Consider the following 20,584-nt stretch of genomic DNA (forward strand, 5'->3'; position numbering starts at 1 on the left):
GGGTGAAGCGCTCAGTGGTAAGGGGACACTGTGTTACTGTGGTGTGACCCCAGGCCTGCAAATTTTCTGCAATGCCAGGGGGAAATGAATGTACAGGTTCTCAGACATGAAAAGACCATGTAACAAGATGGAGGGTTAAGTCCCCTGTATCAATTATGATGTGAAATTTAAAGTTCTATTTTTTGCATAACAGAGTAAAACATCAACTCTTGAAATTCAAACACCAAAATTACGTGGTACATTTTGGGGGATAGGAGATTCCAACAGTATACTAGATTTCTCCCTACTGCCCGTTATATACATATACATATACATATATATATATTCTAGATTTAAACTTTTAAAAATTTGTATTTATTTTCACCCCATTTGAAAGCAGAAAGAGAGAGAGAGAAAGAGAGAGAGAGAGAGAGAGAGAGAGAGAGAGAGGCTATCTTCCACAATCTGGAAAACCAGGACTGGGCCAGGCCAGAGCCCAAAGCCTAGAACTGAGCCAGGTCTCCCATGTGGGTAGCAGGAAGCCACACCCTGAGCCATCATCTGCTGCCTACCAAGGTATCCATTAGTAGGAAGCCAGATCAGAAGCAGAAAGCAGGAACTCAGACCCAGTTCCCAGTGGCATCTTAGCTTCTGCGCAAAGCATCCATGTCCTAACTTTTAAATGTAGGTACTAAAAGTCACAGACCTTGTTTAACAAAGGATCATTGCAGAAGGTGGGAGTGTTGCTAGAATGGGGAATGGCTCTCAGTAGAGGGGGGATAATGACCACAGACTCATCTCTGTACCGTAGACTAGATAAGCACAGACAAAACTTTGGACATCACTCCCTGAGAAGGACCTATACGGGAGATGCGAATATATGTTTTCCTCTTCTGAATCCCTGTGTCTATTTTGATGGCCTCTGGCTGGCTCAGGCTACGCTCATTACAGGGATCACGGGCTGTCTTGCTGGTCTCTGCCACAGGGTTGAGGGTTCTGATGACAAAGAGAAGGCATCTTGCCAAATACCTGGCATCCTGGTGAGTTTAAATCACAACTTGAGCCTCTCCCGGTTGTGACTGGAGGGGAAATGCAACTTCCTGGTTGCCAGGGAGAGGTTCCAAAAATTTTTTTTTTTTTCTGATTTCTTTTGATGACTACCAGCAAATGTAAATGACCCGGGAAGAATTATATCACATTTCTCACACAATGCATAGGGATTTAGGGAGACACATGTAAGGGGCTTGAGAAAAGGAAGGTGGATTTTTATTTTTTATTTTTCAGGCGCTAGAAATACCATCAGCTCTTTCCATTTTCAGTATTCCAGCTGGGATAAGTAAATAAACAGATAGAGTAAAGCTTCAAAGTGAAACTCAAGGCATGTGTCTGAGGGGGCAGTGGACTACAGGACATCAGGGGAGGATGGGCTGGCTGAAATGAAAGACGGGAGATTTTGGGGTGGTAAAGCAGTGTTTCCAGAGTGGTAAGGCAAGGAATGATGTCTGACTTGAGCTCTGGACCTCTGGTCAGCCCACTGGAGACCCAAGGAGACAGGGACTTAAGCAGGTGTCACAAGCAGGCCCTACGAGATCTGGGAAGCACAAGACCACGCTCCTTTGAAGTGATCCTGAGTTATAGTGGTTCCAAGATCTCTTTTCACCAAAGTGGCCCAGATTCCTGGAATATCCATGCAGGGAGCACTGAAGTTTTGGAGATGCCCCCTCAATGATCCATGTGGACCTTCCAGAGGCATCTTGTGGGTCTAACCAAAAAGAACCGGTCAAAGAGAGGAAGAAAGAATGGCAGACGCCTCGTGGGGGTTTGGAGGACGTCCTCAGTGGCATTTGTGAGACACTCTTATCAGATCTTCCTGGGAGAATTTTGGGAAAAGTAGAAAATTGTCACATTCCCTAATAATCAGTAATACCCACTAGAAAAACAGTTCCAAGGTTGAACAAAAGGATCTTATAGTGTTTATTAATTAAAGCAAGAAATAATGCTAGATGTGCAGTGGTTTTCCAGATAATAGACATGTTTCTGATTTATCATGTCCACTGTAGACCTTTCCAATGATTTCCTCTTTTTTCCCAAAGTTTTGACTAACGACTCACGCCTTCACTTGAGCTCCAACATTGCACAATGCTATGATTCTATACACTGACAGATTTAGATGTTGCTCATGTAGCTCAGGAGGGGGCAAGTTCCCATGCCCAAGTTACTTCTCTATTGCTGCCTGCTCAGCCTATACCCAAGTTTCCAGATGACTCTGTAGCAGTGATTATAAACACACACTTTCCAGAGTGGTTAAAGTCTCACTTCCGTGGTGTATAGCCTCCCCCCACTTTAAAGCTGACCACCATACCACTGCTGTTTCTAAGGTCCATTGACTAACAAAGTCATTGCTGGTGCCAATCTGCATGACCCTTGCTCTATTGAGGTTAAATGCATCTGTCCTCTTCTCTCTGTATCAATTTATATTGCTGTTCAAACCTTGACTGCTTTTCTAGACTCCTTGAAGAGTCTCCCAACTGCTTGCTGTGCCTCCTCGCCTCTCGGCACCCCGACATCTCTTAGTCTGCTAAAGGATATATCTGACCACAGCACTTGCTTCTTCTAAAATAATTAAATGATTTCCAATTGATGGAAGAATGCATTTAACCTCCTCAGGTTGTTTATAACCTGGCTAGATTCCACATTTAAACCCTTTCTTCCCTTTCTCCATCTCACTCAAGTCTATAATGTTCTGGATTTGCCAACTAACTTGCTATTTTCTGAATATACTTCAGCCTTATTCCTCTCGTCCCCACATGTTGTGTTCATAGGGAACCTCTTTCCCAATGATTCCCTTAAGCTTTCTCCTCTTTTGCTCTGCTCTTGAACTTTGTCCATGCTTCTACAGTAGAACACGGTTTATACCACAGTGTATGTGGCTGAATGACTTCCTTTCTAGACTGGAAGTTCTTGGAAAGCAAAATCTATTTGTCAATTAAGTTTTCATTCATTATTCTACCCAGTACAATGGCCTACATCCTGTGCATTTAATAAATGCTTATAAAAGTGCTTTGTTAACAGTGAAGTGATATGTAAAAAAATAATATTTTATTAGTATTTGTTAACTTGAGTTGAATTTACTTTCAGGAGTCTTGCCCTTCTCTGGGAGAGATGATTTCCCATAGCTGATATGATGTCTCTAGACTCTATACAAAGACATCCTGGGGGAGAAGGCAGAGGGAGCCTTAGTATTGGCGTCTTCTCTTTCCTTCCGAGGCTTAGCTGCCTTGTCCAATGCTGCCTATATAGCTCTCTTTGGCCTCTGTTACCTCATATTAAAAAAATCACAGGTGTTACTTGAAAGTTCCCCATCAGGGAAGATCAAAGAAGTGATACTGTAATAAGAAACAGCCGGCTCTGGGAGCTGGCCCTGGGCACAGGTTGTTCCAGTGCTTGCCTTACATGTCAGGCCAAACACCTCTCTGCTGATCCTTGTGCAATAGGCGCACTATGAATATAACACGCTTGGCACTTCCTGGTAGAGGGATTATTTCAACTCTAGGAATTGCATAAATGTTCTCAGAAGCCTTTGGGGCATTTCAATTTTAAAAATAAATCTTTATAACTTGACACAAATATCCTAGAAATCCATGTGTCAGCCCTTTTCCTCGAAAACACCTGTAAGTCTTGCTGTCACATGCATGAAACAGGAAGGGAAAAAAAAACACAAGGATAATGCTCAAAGGTAAAAACGCCCTCAGGAAACAGACATGCAGGAATTGCCTCCGCTGTGTCAAGCCATCTGCCAACTTTCTCTTCCAGAGCCTTGGGGAGTTTGACACTTTCTGTGATGAAGTCAGAGGAAGGAAGGAAGGAAGGGAGGAAGGGAGGGAGGGAGGGGGGAAGGAAGGAAAGGTAAGAGCAGGAGTAGGGAGAGAAAGGAGATAGGAAAGGAGGGAGAGATTGGGGGATTAGAGGAAGAAGATGAGAGAGGCAGAAATAAACTTGAAGCTGGTACTCATAACTTGGACAAACATTTGAAAATTTCATTTTTGAGGCAGCAAATCAGCTAACATCAACATCTAGGTTGCCTTTGGAGTATTCCCCATGGAGGAGGAAACAGCCCCAAGATTAGGGTAACACATAAAAGAAAAGGGATTTTTTTTCCCCAATGTACCATGTGGCAAACTGCCAACTCTCCCTTACCCCAGAGCAATGCAGCCATGAAGGGCTATCCTACCTGTTATGCTGATGGCGGCTGCAGCCTTTGCAGTACTGAATTTTTCTCCATGTTTATTGGTAGCTATGCAAGTGTAGAGTCCTGGCTTGGTGATAAATAGCTGCAGTCTTGAGTCAATCACTCGGTCTTTCACACTCTCTTGAATGGACCCAGAAGAAACCTGATGGAGTAGGGTGAAATAAAAGAACAAGGTCAAGGCATTCCTAATATACTTCATCAATAGAGCAGAAGGGAATAGCATTAGGATTATGACCAAAAGGCATGTGGTAGATTGCAGAAATAGCAAAAAAAAAAAAAAAAAAAAAAAAGTTCCTTGCATATGCCCATGTCCTTATAATCTGACATTCAGCTCTTCTCTCAAGAGACAGCATCTTCCTCCAGACTTTAAATCTAGATTAACCTTAGTATGTGTTTTAGAATGACTGAGCAGGGACTTGAAAAGTTCTTGCATTTTGTGGTCTGCTTCCTCATTGATCTTGGAGCATGTGGCTTTTTTTCAGCAAACCAGAGATAACCTTCTCAAAGGTAAACATGTCCATTTATCCTCACTGCTGTAAATTGGAGCCAACATCAACCATTAGACATTGCAATAAGGCTATTCTGGACCAACTAGTATGCAGTCAACCTGCCAATCACAGAACTCAGATCAGCCAAGAGCAGGCAATCCTATCCCCAAATCACCAAAGTCATCCAGTTGACCCACAGAGAGATTAAAGCACTAATAAATGGCTATTGTAAAGCCACTAACCATTGGTGGTGATTTTTGATACATCAATAGATAACTATGTAAGATATGAAGATATACTATATGGATTATCCAGGATGTGTCTTCTATGTTCTGAAGATAGAGTCAAATCAGAGGGCTTCAGTCTTCTGGGCGGATTTTCTTAGAACTTTTGGCTGGTTCCTCATGCATGTACACATCAGATGGGTGGTTATCAAGAAAATAGGGACGTGAAGCCAAGTCTGTCAGTAAGGCATGGCATGCATAATGCTGTACTACTCAAATGTCCTTACAGAGCCAGAATGCCAATGCAACGTTAGCCCATAATTGACACTTTCATGTATATAAGTGCTCATTCACTAGTTATCATCGTTCCTTCTCTATAATAAAGACGACTGCCCAAACCATTCTATTAAGTTGCAGAAGTAGAATTTGCATCCTAGTTGGTCTGACACCAAAACCTATGCTTATCATCATTTTGTTCCCTAATCCTTCCCTAGACCTAAATGAGAGAGCAAACAAAGTGTCATTAGAACACAAGAGCAGTAACAACAATAATATGAACCAATCAACCGACCATGAACAAAATAAATGCCTGATAAATGTTGCTAGGGGGTGGCATTCTTTTCAAAAAAATTTGTCATTGTTTGCTTGATCATTATATCATTTCTGATAATCCTCTTAACTAGATAGGAGGGAAATGATGGCAGTTTGAGGAAAATTTGAGAGGAATGTCAATGTCAGTGAAGTAGCCCATGGTATGCCTGGACTTTTTCAAGTGGAACCATGGAGGAGTGGATGTGGGTGGCACGGCTATCTGAGCTCGTCTCCAAAGAGATGTCTGTGTCCACTATTAAGGAGTGAGAGTGAGGATGAGGAATGGGGAGCCAGTTATTTTACTGTTCTGCATGAGAGGATTTTCACATAGACTGGCAAAGACAAGGAAAGCCCTAGGGTGAGATCAGCTTTCTTCCTAGCTGCTAGGTGGCTGCTCTCCACAGCACCATGGACTCTCTGTAGCAATTAAGTAGTTATTAGTGAAAATTTGTTCTATCAGCCTCTTTGCCTTTTTAGTCTCTGCTCTCACTGCTAATCTCAATTGTAAGATAAAAACTGGTGTAAGTGAGTATTAATTTACTTTAACTGGGAAACTTCCCAGGCAAAATAAAATATTATAGCATTTTTCCCAGCTAAGCAGACTGGAGTTTATGAAAAATTAATAAAGCAGATAAAAATACCTTTGAGACATACAGTTAGCTGGGCATTCCAACTGAATCCATCATTATCATATTTATCAAAGAGGTAATGGCTTACGGATATGAGTGTCCCACTTAAGTCAAATGGACTGAACAATTTGAAACATGATTTTGGACTCTCCCTGAATTTTAATACAAAGCAACAATGAGAAAAAAGCTAAACACTCCAAATGTCTATGCTCAATCAATATGCTTTATGCTATTTTATATTTTGTTTATACATGCAATCACTCTAGTTTATGTTATGTGGAGTTTGTAGAGCAGTAGAGCAGTTGTTTTCTTTCTTCAAAAAACTGGGACCTTCCTTCAAGCAGTGGACTGTGTGATGCTTTGGAGACAACTTAGAAACAAGCAGTCCCCCAGAGAGTGCCTAGACTTTCACTATTTTCATGTTCGCACCTAGGAAAGTCATTCCTAAACTCCTCCTCAAGGTCACCGAAAACATCCTTGGAAAGAAAGAGAAGCAACTTTTCCACCTGCCTGACCTCTCTTCTCCTGGACCTCATCCAGGTGTTGAAATCCTTCTACAAAGAGACCAGTAAGTTCCGAGGCTCAGGGCTGGATGACAATGTGGCTCCCAAATGCGTTTCCTCCTGTGTCCAGAGGTCCTGCTTGATTCACTGTGACTCATGCACAGCAGGCCTTGTTAGTCCTAGTTTGAATTTGTTTTTCTTTCTACAAAGATCACCCTGACCAACACTTTAGTATTTTTGATGACCTAAACATAAAAACAACCCTTTGCCCTTTGTTTTGATCTTTTTGCCCTCTAGGTTTATAAGATCAAAGGCACGAGCTTAGATTGTTGCTGTGAGCTTTTACCAAGGTATGTTAAGCAATGGAACACAGTCTGCTTCCTATATTTATACGTTCCGCATCTGAGGATTCAACCAAACTCATATAAAAACAAACAAACAAACAAAAAAAAAAACAAACCAGAAAAAAAATTTCATCTACCCTGAACATATACAGACTTTTTTTCCTTGCCATTCTATTAAACAATACAACATAGTTAAATTGTATGAAGTATTATAGGTAATCTAAAGATGATGTAAACTACATGGGAAGCTGGGCATAAGTTATATGACTACTATGCCACATAAAACAAGGGACTTGAGCATCTGCAGATTTTGGCATTGTAGGAGGTGCCAAATACCCTGAAGATACTGATGGACAACTCTACTTACTTGAGGTGACTGGACCTGGCATTTACAATACATGATTTTCTCCCAAGTCACACAGTCATAATTGACCTAGAGGAGCAGAGTAATAGCTCTCTGCTCTGGGAGAGCGTTCTTTTTCTCTGAGGAAGTGGATATTTTAATTTACTTAACCATAGTAATCACTTCACTATGTGTGTGTGTGTGTATATATATATATATATATATCAAAACATTATGCTGTGTGCTTTAAATATACACAAGAGTAGTACTTTAAACTGTTCTTGGAAAATGTGTATGATGAAAAAGCTATGCATGGATTTCCATTTTTTTGCACCAAAATAAGCTTATGTTTTCATTCCATTTTTTCTGTGACCATTTGCATTATCTTCCATAATAAAAAAAAATAGTAGAATAGGAAGCTCTATCAAATAGGCCTCATAAATTGAACCTGAAATAATATGTCTGACAACTCTTTGTTTTTAAAGAATTTTTTTTTTAATTTATTTGATAGAATTGCAGATAGAGAGAAGGAGAGACAGAGGGAAAGGTCTTGCATCTGCTGGTTCACTCTCCAGAGGGCCTCAATGGTTGGAGCTGGGCCATTCCAAAGCCAGGAGCCAGGAGCTTCTTCGGGTCTCCTAAATGGGTGCAGGCACCCAAGCACTTGGGCCATCCTCCACTGCCTTCCAAGACCATAAGCAGAGAGCTAGACTAGAAGAGAGGCAGCTGGAACATGAACTGTTGCCAATATGGGATGCGAGCACTGTAGGCAGAGGCTTAACCTACTACCCCACAGCGCCAGCCTCTAAAAATTCTTTTCAAGTGATAAAGTAGTGTAGATTTGCAGGATATTTTTATTTTGTGATAATGCTGAGTTGAGCGAATCTGGTAACTTCATGTTTTGACTTTGGCATAAGAAGTCTGCTGTGAGGTATTCTGTCCACGATGGCCATGTCATACAAACAGTTCCAGTTGGCTGGGAACACCTGGTGGAACTGTCAGAGTGGGGCCCAGTAGGGTCCATGTTCATGGAGTTGGAGTAATGTCTGTCAATGCCTCATAGTAAAGTAGATTGAGAGACATATCTCCATTGTTTCTGATTAACACAGCCTTAACTCCTGACTTGTTTCAAATTAACTGTTGAATTATTCATATATAACTTCTTGCATGTAATTAATTTAGTTTACACAGTTGGTAAGATAAGATGATTCTATTTTTTATTTTTTTATTTTATTATTTTTTTTTTTTTTTTGACAGGCAGAGTGGACAGTGAGAGAGAGAGAGACAGAGAGAAAGGTCTTCCCTTGCCGTTGGTTCACCCTCCAATGGCCGCCGCGGTAGCGCGCTGCGGCCGGCGCACCGCGCTGTTCCGATGGCAGGAGCCAGGTGCTTATCCTGGTCTCCCATGGGGTGCAGAGCCCAAACACTTGGGCCATCCTCCACTGCACTCCCTGGCCACAGCAGAGAGCTGGCCTGGAAGAGGGGCAACCGGGACAGGATCGGTGCCCCGAGATAAGATGATTCTAAAGCTATAAACTTTTAACCAAAAATACTGCCTCTTAAAATGTGCATAAAATAGAGATGTCTCCCTGTAAGAAACTTCACAAACACAATCTTCAACATGGAAGATTCAGCTACTTGTTTTATAAGAGTCCTCTAATAAATTAAAATGATCCAACTTTTAAAATAATTAAGAAATTAGAGGCCAATGTTTTGGTTTAATGATTAAGCCCCGGTCTGCAGTGCCGTTGTCCGATATGGGAGCCAGTTCTTGTCCTGGCTGCTCCAGTTCTGATCCAGCTCCCTGCTAATGTGCCCGGGAAAGCAGTGGAGGATGGCCCAAGTTCTTGGAGCTGTGCACCCAGATGGGAGACCTGGAAGAAGCTCCGGGCTCCTGGCTTTAGCCTGGCCCAGCCCTGGCCACTGAGCCTTTTGGGGAGTGACCCAGCGGATGGAAGATTTCGCTCTCTGTCTCTCCTTGTTGCTCTGTAACTCTGCCTTTTAAATAAATATCTTTTAAAAATTATATTTACTGGACAAAGCAAGAGAGCTATGCAAATTTTCTACATTTTTAGTTGAATGTGTAAGTAACAGATCCTGTTGATATAACTTTCAATAAATTTGTTGATAAAAACACAAAGAAAATTTTTAAGTAAGTTCTGCTGTATCTACACCAAGCTACTATTTCCAGTGTTGCCAAACAAAAGGAATATTGCCACTAATTCTGAAGTGCATCTGTGGCTACAAGTTTCTATGGAAATGAATGGCAGTTCCATAGGCAGAAAATAAAAAGTGTCTTAATCTTTGGTCCTGCACTTTGTCTCCAACTGTTCAGGGTTGTAGTGTACTGTCATATTCACATTGGGGTAGAAAAGGAGCACACACAGTTTTTGGAATACCCACTGTTGAACTTAGCAGTACATGGAAAGTGAGCTCTCTAACTCATGGTGAGTGAGAAGCCACAGTTCAAACTGCTTCATTCGGGGCCAAGTTTCTCCTAGTTCTGTATTAGTCTTGGTTGAGCCCCCTCCAAGGCTATCAGAGCTGTGGGCTCCCTCTGTGTTCTCTTCAACAGACTTTCTGGTTTGCTACTTTTACAACATTAAATGCCTGAAATTGCCTTCTTTTCCTGCCATTTGCATCAGCATGGGCAAAGTCATCTCGATTTCGTTTTGGACGTGGGTAGTATTACCAAGAACTTGGCTGCAACATGTGCACACGCTCTTTGAGCATGAGAACTGCGGGTGTACTTTTCTTTCTTCCTGGAGGAAAGTCACTATTAGTTTATTTTATTCCTGTTTTAGAACCTGAGGTGATGGATCTACGTTACACCTACTTTTTGTGAGTCACATGTTGAGTGATTAAATTAGGGGGTTTCAGTGTAGTGACTCCAACTACCCTTTTATTATTTATGAACCTTAACAGAGAATAATCATCTTCCCCCCACTTCTAAAGGATATTTGGAAGGATATTCTAAATACATAGGAGTCTTTTGAAAACACTAATTTTTTTTAAAAAGCATATATCTTTCCATTTTCTTTGTGTCTGCACACAGCTAGACAAATGATTAGATTGTCAGTCTCCTGATTTTTTTTCTCGATATCATATTAACATTGAGTGGCTTAAGAGAACTACAATAGCACCACAAAAGAGCCACGTAGTACATTGCCAAATAGAATGCAATTACAAATGACACTTGAAATTGAACTAAAGCAGTGAAGAAGAGCAGAGGTACCAAGTTGCTTCACAGGAACTTCACAAAATAAAGGCCATATAAGACCTGATGTCATACTGGAAATTATCTTTGGCAGCTGCCTGATATCTGTGTAATTACTGACATGAGAAAAATCAGTGTGTGAATGGTGAATTGACTCTCCTAGAATCACATTCACTAAAGAGGGACCTTTACAACCGAAGTCTCCCAACACTCTATCTCATCCTCATTCTACAATGCCTCACATTGTCATGCTGATAAACTGGCATTCGCTTATTTGTTCACTCTATTTTGGAAGAATATTGGGTAAGCAGTAAATTTCTTACATTTTTTTCATTAATTGAGAGGCAAAGAGACAGTGGGAGAGAAAAAGACAGATAGATCTGCCATTCACTGATTCAGTCCCCTAGTGCTTGCAATTGCCAGGGCCGGACCCAGTCCAAAGTAGAGAGCTAGTTACTGAATCAGGTCACCCACAGGGATGGGGGGGACCCAAGGATGAGCCGTCACCTGCTGCCTTCCAGGGTATATATCATCAGAAAGCTGGAATTAGGAATGGAGATGAGATTTGATTCCACACACTTTGATATGGGATGTGGGTATCCTAACTGGCATCTTAACTGCTATGCCAAATGCCCTCCCCAAAATGAATCAATTTTAACAATAATTTATGAAAACAAAAGTCTTAGTCAAGCATCAGAAATGGAAAAAAAAACAACAAATGTGAAATTGCAATAATAAGTCAATTGCAAGCTTTGTGTGGTGCTCTTGCACTAAAATATTTGTTGCTATTGGGCAGCCACAGAATGGTGTCTTTTTTCTGTCTTACAGCACCCACCAAAATTTCACACATCGACTCTTCTCTCCCCTTCCCGTCTTCCTTTTCCTGAGTATTGTATCCTGGCTCTCATCTTTTAGGACTATAGTCAATCGGGTTTCTTATGACATACTGTGCTGCAGAAGCAAGAGCACAGGTGAGGTGGGGTAGAGTGGGAGTACAGAGCACAGTATGCCTTTTCTGAGGTTCCTTCTTGGAATATTTTATTTTTTAGCTTATTGATGTGTAACTCACAAATGGAAATTGCATGTACACACACATATATAAAGTGTGGATGAATGTATATTTAAAATTTGATGTTTTTGTTATTCATACACATTATTAAATGATCACCATAATCAAGCTAGTTCACTTGTTCATCATCTCACATAATTACCTTTTTATGTAAGTGTGGTAAGAATACTTGTGATCTACCCTATTAGCAAATGTTGAGAATTCATTACAATACTCACTATGCTTACTGTGGTAGACATTAACTCTCCATGTTTATTCATCTCATGTAAATGAAGATTCATACACTTTGACCAACATCTCTCAATATCTTGGGTTGTTATAAAACAGTAAGACTCGCTCCTGCTTGCTCTCTGGCTTCCTGTCCACTATGTGACATCTCCCTCCCACACAGGCTCCCATCACAATGCCATCCACAATGGCCCTCACCAGAAGCCCATTCAATGGGTCCACTTGATTTTGGACTTTCAGCATTCAAAACTGTGAGCTAAATAAACCTCTTTTCTTTATACATTACCCAGACATTGTGTTAGGGCAATAGTAAGCAGGCTAATCCAGGAGGGGTTGCACTATCTGGTAGCTCCAGTGGAAGGAACAAAGGAAGGATAGCAATGTTTAATGGTCTAGGTTCCCAGAATTTGCAGATACAAAGTTTATAGATCTGATTTGGGTTTCTTGTCAGTTCTTTCAATAGGAATTTGAAGGGATTAATTGGACCCCAACAGAAATACTTCCCATCGACTACTACATTGGGAGTTAAGTGGAAGGTTGACAGCCTGAAGAAAATGTATCACTGGTGTCATCTTGGATGTTCCTGAGGAAATGAATGTGTGCAGGAAGGAAAGAGTCATGAATGAGTTCATTAGGGAAAGAGCCAGTGTTAAATACCTGGCAGGCACAGGGATTGCACAGCCAGCTTACAAAAGTGTCAATTAAATAAGAGTTTTCCTGCTCCAAATGCTGCCTCTCCCTTCCTCCCATCCCAACTCTGCTGGAGTCATAAAGAGCAGTGAGGAAGTGTGGGAACAAAGAGAGAGCATGAGCTAAGAAGCTGTGCACAGATTTTTTTTGTGGAAGGCAACCAGCATGACTGCAATAGTCCTAAGAAGGGTAGGTGGTAGAAGTCATGCCTATGAATGTAATTGGTTACTTAGTTAATACTTGGAACTAGACACTTAAAATGACTAAATTAGGATGATGTTAATGATATAAAATCACCTAATAGTGTCCAGGAAAATCACAGAGCCTGCTTGCCAAGAGTGGCAAAACAACTAGTTCTGCTGAATAAATTTTAAATGGCAGAGAAAGCAAGTAGTATTACATGGAAGTCATGTTTACTCAATACCCAAGGTACTGTAGTAATAATAATCTTAGCTCATTTTAATTCTCCTTTTTCCACTTGAAATTCCAAAAGGTAAAATCTAAAATTAAGAAAAACAAATTCATAGAAATATGGAAGAGTAACATAATCAAAGGACTAGACATTTTTATCAGTTTCTAGATTGATAGAAAAATTAATATTAACTACACAACTGAAACCTAACACAAAGGAATAGGTTTACAGAGATGAGAAATTTTCCCTATCAAGTAATGGAAAATCCCAAAATTCCAGGAGCAGAGCTGTTAATGGGGGTGGACTTTGTAGAAGTCATTTAAGTGCTTAAAGAACCTTGGGAGCTGTTATGTATGCATATTGTAACAGGCCTAGGCATCTGCTCATCACCTAGAGGTTGACAGTGAGATTTTCTACTGGAGTTCCCTATGCTGGACAATTATGATGGATATTAGAGCCTGAGAAAAAGTTGACAGATTACATAGACTTCCTCTGTTTCTCCACAAAAATAAGCAAAGAGAACAGAAAACTTGAAGTTTTGAAAAAAACACATTTTTTAAGAAAATGCAGAAAAGAGAAACAGAGTAATTAAAGGTATAGTAGAGGAAATATTTTTGAGTTTCAGAGAAATTTGCATCCCAACTTTTTGACATCATCTCTGTATTCAAGGAAGATAATGTAAACTTGCCAATTGATTCTATAAGACTGGCAAAATATTATTAATAAAATCCAATCATGATAGCTCACTAAAAGAACAAGCTATTCCCATTTTTGAAAACAAATACAATGATTCTGAATAAAAATTAAAACGAACTGAAACAATATAATTGTAGAAACAAAGCAATGTACTCAAGTAATGAGAAAAATGGAAAATGGTTCAACATAATACACTTGAAGGTGAAAATGACATCATTTAAAAGTTGATATAGTTGATGACAGGGCATTTTATTGTCTTTGAAATATATTTATATTAAGAATAACTATTAAGGAAAAGAATAAGTTTTCTTAGCCTCTAGTTGCTTACCAGAAACTAGACACTGAATTCAAACTAGATATAAACAGATAAGTCATCAAAGTCTTTATAATAACAATAATAATTCATGGTAATCTCCTACTCCGGATATTTATAAGCTAGATTATTCAGACAAGCCCTTAATAACAAAATTATGAAAACATATTTTAGAAGGTGTAGCAACTTAGAAGATTGTATTTCTTCTAAGACAATTTTCCAACCCCGGAAAATTTCTAGCCTTCCTTTGTACGGCCTTAAGGAGTGAGGAGATAAATCAAAACTCAGCCCATAAAGATGTGGAAATTAAAACCTTCAATAACTAGATAGCAGGGAGATACTGTTTGACTAGCAAGTGAAATAGCCCTCATGAAGAATTATATAATTACCTGGGATGTCTAAGTAGCATCAAACCTTCAGATTGGTTTAATATGGTCTAACATTAGTGATAGTCCCTGATTCTTAACAGAACCAAGCAAAAATTCTCTCCGGAGGAAAGTATCTTCAATTAGACCTCAAATTAGTTCCAATGAACAGCAAGCAAAGATTACTAGGCTTACAAGGAAATTAAATTCAATGAGCAAGAGTAGGTGGGACAACAGACAACAGAAAAACACCTATACTGGAATCTCATCACACTCAAAAGCCAAAATTGATATAATAAACTACACATGTCTACATGGTCCAAAATTGATATAATAAACTACACATGCTACATGGTCCAAAATTGATATAATAAACTACACATGTCTACATGGTCCAAAATGCCCACACATGTGCCTTACCTTTTTGCTCCCTCCTCTAGCCACATTGGCTTTGCTGTTTCTCTGACATACCAGAGATTCTATCCTTGTCTTCCCCAATTTATCTACTTATCTTATCATCTTATCTTATCTACTTATATTCTCCTCCAGAATGTAAGCTGTCAGTGGAAGACAATGTTGCCTTTTTGTTTGCTCCTATATCCCCATGGCCTGAAGTAGTACCAGAAATCCAGATACTCAATGCTTATTTGTGAATTGAATAAGTAAATTCTGATATGTAAAGTACTTAGGACAAGGCCTTCTTCAAAACAATCATTTGATATTAATCAGCTATTATTACTATTAAAATTAAGAAAAGAATGTTGAACAGTTAGGCATGGATTTTAATTCAGGATTGTGTCTCATTGAGATAGTTTCTAGCAGTGAGTGGATTTTTTTTTCACTGATGAGTTTCATGATAATTATTTTACCGCTGTGAGGAGTTATTACTACTTCTTTTACACAAAGGCATAAAGACCAGATTTGATTTCTTCCTAATCCCTATCATATAAGGAAGCAAGAAAACTTCAATAACTATGGCCGTGTCCTTGTAGGACAGAGATATTGGGAAACTTCAAGAAATGGTACAGGTGGGACCAATGACACAGATCAAGAGGTAGCTACACGTTCAAGGACTGTCCTGAAATTTACCACACATGGCTCTTCCCAGACACGTTCCCGTACACATGACACTCACGGCATTTCCATTTTCCATCCAGCTGATCGTGGGGACGGGGATGCCTGTTGCTGTACAGCGCAAAGTCACAAAGGAACCAAAGGTGACATTGTGGGATTCAGGAGCCCGCAGGATTCTGGCAAAAACTGTTAGAAAGACAGAAATAGTGAGTGATTTTCCTTTAGGGAATGGCCAAGCTATAGTGGTCTTTAAAAATTGCCAATTAGACCATGTTTCCCCTTGTACAATCCTTCGGTGTTTCCCTGTGTCTTAAGCAAAACAGCAAATGCCGTGCCCTGGCCTCCAAGTCCTTTATGCCATGAGCTTTGCACCACTCAAGGGTATGTTGAGCTCGTTCCCATTGAAGGAGACTGCCCATGTAGGAGCCTGCTCCTCAGCCTGGCGCATTCATGCCTCATTTCACACAGTAGGCTTCCTATATCATTCATGTCTCTGTTTAACTGATACTTCCTTACAAGGGTGCTCCTTAATCTCCCAACATTCAGTGTAACCTTCCTCTCATTAACTTTTTCATCATCTTATTTTATTGTCCTTACAGACCTTACCACTTTCTAAAATTATCTTATTTATTTTTTATTTGTCTATTGTTTCCCTTCCCTATTAGATTATGTGAAACTAAAAGGCCTGCCTGCTTCATTCACTGCTGTGTTTAGTACCCACAAGAGTTCCCGAGCAAAGGAAGCCCAGGATAGCATTTTATTAAATTAATGGAACAATTATGCTTTATATCCTCAACTGTGCCATAGTGGGAAGATGTACAGACTCTGTCAAACTTTTCAGAGAATGAAGTGGCACATTGGGCAAAATAAAGGAAAGAGTATTTTATGAAAATCCTGGAATCTAGCAGTCTACAAAAAGTTTGTGGAACATGTTAATACCACGGAGATGCAATGCCATCAAATCCACAGCAAACTGTTTAGTTTCAAATAAATTGCATCAGAGGAAAAAGAGAAGAATGGTCTATTATAGATTAAATGAGATTTAAAAGACACATTACCCAAATACAATGTGTGATTCTGTCCCAATTTAGTCTTAAGTTCATAGTTTATGGACTCAGAATTAAATTGTTGACAACTGACAGAGACTGACTGGCATTCGAGCCACGGTACACCCAGATACTGTTCTTTCCTAATGTTTTATCATCATCAATATCATAATCATCATCATAATAGAAACAGATTATGCATCTTATTTGAGTTCATGTGCATCATTTTGTTGAAATAGCTTTCACGGGTTGGGGCTAAATTTTTTGACTGTTAAGACTGTTGTGTGAACTTCTTATGGGTCCCATTGCCTCTGAGAATCTGAAACAAGTGGTATCAGTATCCTTGACACATTTGGACTTGGATCATTCTAATCTGATAGATGGTAGAAATGTACTCCAATAACATTTACTGCATCCTTAAACTTCAATGAGTCTCTGGCTGAAGATGAGCAAAGTTAAAATTTGGAGAAGAGTGAAATCTAGATTTTTTTTCCTCTTTAATTTATAAGGCAAGAGTTTGAATTTGGGGACTTTAGATTCTTCCTGGAAATTTAGTAATCAGGAAAGGTTTACTTTGTTTTAATTTATAGCTCTCCTCCCCCCTCTTTTGGCTGGGATTAAAATATTCAGAACACCATTTGGGCTTCTTGCAAAATTTGTGATGATGCACATTGCACAACATAGTTAAGCATACTGTGAAGTCATAATAAAATAGACAGGCACGATTATTCTAGAGTACAACATTAATTTAATTAATGAACCACTCTGTCCTATATCATAATCTTGTGGTGGTTCCAGTAGGGCACAGAAAAGTAAATAATGGATTAGACATTACAGGTAGCTCCATGAATGTGAGATGTGTTGATAAACTGCTGATCTCTCCAAAGGGGTTAGATAGACCTTTGGCTAGCCATGAGTTTCACTGTAAAGTGCAGTGGATTAACAAAAATAAAAGACCAGAGATTGAAGAAAAGTCAGTCTCTCTTGCAATTCTTACAGTCTCTACCTGCTGTTTGTTTAATATTGAAAGATAGATTTCAGCCTTTCTGTCTCCCTCCCTTCTCAAAGGAGGTTGCAGATTTCTGGTTTCTGTTTTAAGGTATCCTTATTGTAATGCATTCTGACCCTTGTTGGGTACTTTTCATAGTACTACTGATTTGTTTATTAGTTTGGGGGCACTCTTTCCTCTCGGGATGTAAGAATCACAAGAACAAAGTTTTCCCTGTTTATTAAAATAGTCTCTCTCTCTCTCTCTCTCTCTCTCTCTCTCTCTCTCTCTCTCTCTCCAGAACCCTGCATGATAAATGCATGGGTAGCACTCAAAAACAAATATTTGCTGAGTGAATGAATGAATAAGCGAGTGAGTGACTTCTCTGATAGTCTTGGGGAAGGGATTTGTAAATACACAAATATCTCAGCCTGTCCCTGGACCATCACTCTCCCAGCTATCCTGAATAGGTGTAAGAAGAGTAGAGTGTTGATAGGAAGAAAGGAAGTTCACCAAGTCAGAGCCTCTATATGCTACAAATAGAAGTGAAAGGTGAAAAACTTGGGACATAGTGAGGAAGATGAGGGAAAAGAAGTTATCTTGGTGTAATATGTAGATGGGTAGAAAACTTTATTTTTCAAGGCAGGTTTATTGGTAATAAAAGTGATATATTTTTACCCAATTGTACTTGTTATCAGTCCCAATTAGGGATTGTGAAAGATATTCCAAAACATTTATCAAGCACTGAAAACAGTAGTCAGTTGCAATTAAATATAACTGCCATGCCAAAAACCTCCATGGATAATAATTCACCTGCAATAATAATCTTGGATGTAGCTCAACAGTAGACCACATTATTTTAGTGGCAGTCACAAACTGAACTATATTGTAGGACACTATAATCCAAAAAGCAATGTGATATTTCTCTTATGAAATAAAACACATATTGAAAAATCTCTCTTTTGCATTTTATTTGCATGGAAAAATATGTTTGTGTTATATAAACACACTCCTTAAAAGAGGAAGCATGAAATGACTTAGTAATTCAGAAATTTTATAACAATTTTGACATGGATTTTTAGAGAAAACAAACTATCCAGAGCCTCTTTCTGTACATAATGTTTTAAATTCAAGAGGTGAGAGAGAGAGAGAGAGAGAGAGAGAGAGAGAGCTCTCATCTGCTGATTCACTCCCCAAATGCAATGACTGGGGTTGGGTAAGATGCTGAGCCAGGAATGCAATCTGGCTCTCTCACAAGGGTGGCAAGGACTCAGTTACTGGAGCCATCACTACTGCTTCCTGTGGTGGCATTGACAGCAAGCTGGAATCCGGAGCTGGAGCTGGGAATTGAACTGAGGCGCTGTGATATGCTAAGCACAATGGCCACCTCTCTGTATAGTTTCATGCATCATTCTCCATCCCACGGTGTGCTCTTTCCCACTCATTTTCCTGTGGGCAGGCAAGTCATTGTTCATCTGCAATGTGGAAAATAGACACAAGCAATGTATTTATCCCTGGGCTTCTTCTGGTGGGATTTTATTTGAGAGTTTGGGGCTTTGTTTCTCTTGGGCAGATTTTCAGGACTAACTTTAAGCTGAGAATCCTATAACCAAAACTGGGCTGCAGCAGCCAGCAATCCCAAAGTCCTTATGACATAAACATAGAATATTGTCTCCCTAAACTTCTATCTCTGCCTTCCAAATGAATAAATACAATTTTTTAAAAATTACATTCTCTTAGAGTCTCTAGAATTAAAATCTGACTTACCAAGTGTGAATGATGAAGTAGAGCAATTGAAACTCTCTTACATTGTCCCCAGTATTGAAAAATGATAAAGTTAATTTAGTCTATGCTGACAGTTTTTAAAATTTTGGCCATACAACTGCATTGTGATCCAGCCATATTTATTCAGAAGGAAATGAAGGACTAGTAACTACAATGACTAGCAGCCATGATGTGTGTGTGCACGTGTGTTTCCCAAAGTACTTCAGGATACATAATCAGTTTTATTATTGATGGCCATTTTAAGGGGTAATATGTGTTTAGAAGATAAAAGCCATTATTCACCCTGAAATTGCACTGGTTGTACAGAGGGTATCTCAGGGCATAAGGCACCCAAATTAAGTTCTGAAATTAACAAGCAGTGTGATTTGAGAAGAACTACTCTTTCCTTGGTAAGGGAGCAGGGTTGGGAGATAATTCAGCCTCACCAATGTTTATTTCTGAGGCATTATTTAAAAGAACATGATGAGCTCAACATGTATTTAGTTTTCCCATTTTTAAAAAATTTTCTCTTACTCTTTTCAATTTTATTTTCTGCCTTCCATAAGAGAGGATTTTTAGGTTACATGATTCAAACTACAAGTGACAGGTATAAGAATGAATTGAATCAAGTAAATAAACCTCACTAAAGAAAATCACATAGAACCAGATGAAACGCTTTAACTGGTATTTTGCTATAAGAAACCTGTATTTAAAAAGAGGGAAACATTTCATATACAGCATCCCTAATATGAAAACCTGACCTGTGATACTCAAAATGCTTTGGAATTTCAGATCTGAGATGTTCAACTGATAAAATCTACATAAATTCTTGTATCCTGAAATCTGAAAATCTGAATCTGAAACTGAAAACTGAAACAGTTCTGGTTCCAAACTTTTCAGATAAGGGATGCTCAAGCCTGTGCTTTATTTGAGACACCAGGATAAAGAGATATGGTTTTAAATGATATAGCCTAAGATTAATTCATAGTGTCTAACTATATCACTTGTCAATTTATCAATTTTATCCTCAAAATATCAAAGTTCTGATTAAAAGAGCCCAAAATGCGGGGCTTAACTAGGACCCAAGATATTGTGAGGGGCAACAAGCTCTCATTCTCTACTAGGATTTTCCTCAAACAGCTTTGTTGCTTTCCTATAAACATATTCCCCTAAATATGTATGTCTAAGTGCAGTTAAAATGTAATAATTTAATTTTTACTGATTTGGAACAATTGCTTAATACTGTTTGTTTTGTTGAAATCATAACAATAGAAACCTAAGCTGGCATTTTAATATTTCCCCAAAGATTCTAACTCCTCCCCACTAAAGAGAAGTCTTTTTAGTCAAAATGTAGCTTCCTTTTCCAATCTGT

General features: G+C 39.2%; 1 protein-coding gene across 5 annotated transcripts in view; it reads right to left on the bottom strand.

Annotated features, from left to right (window-relative positions):
• MUSK (muscle associated receptor tyrosine kinase) overlaps positions 1–20,584 on the bottom strand; it is a 100,021-nt gene that overhangs the window by 40,512 nt on the left and 38,925 nt on the right. For all 5 annotated transcript variants that reach the window (XM_062206942.1, XM_062206940.1, XM_062206939.1 and 2 more), the window contains 2 exons: positions 15,476–15,600; positions 4,211–4,370 (listed from right to left, as the gene is read on the bottom strand). In XM_062206942.1, coding sequence (XP_062062926.1) covers positions 4,211–4,370; positions 15,476–15,600 — 285 coding nt within the window. The remainder of the gene's footprint in view (positions 1–4,210; positions 4,371–15,475; positions 15,601–20,584) is intronic.

The sequence above is a fragment of the Lepus europaeus genome, chromosome 12, assembly GCF_033115175.1.
Source record: "Lepus europaeus isolate LE1 chromosome 12, mLepTim1.pri, whole genome shotgun sequence".
Taxonomy (NCBI): domain Eukaryota; kingdom Metazoa; phylum Chordata; class Mammalia; order Lagomorpha; family Leporidae; genus Lepus; species Lepus europaeus.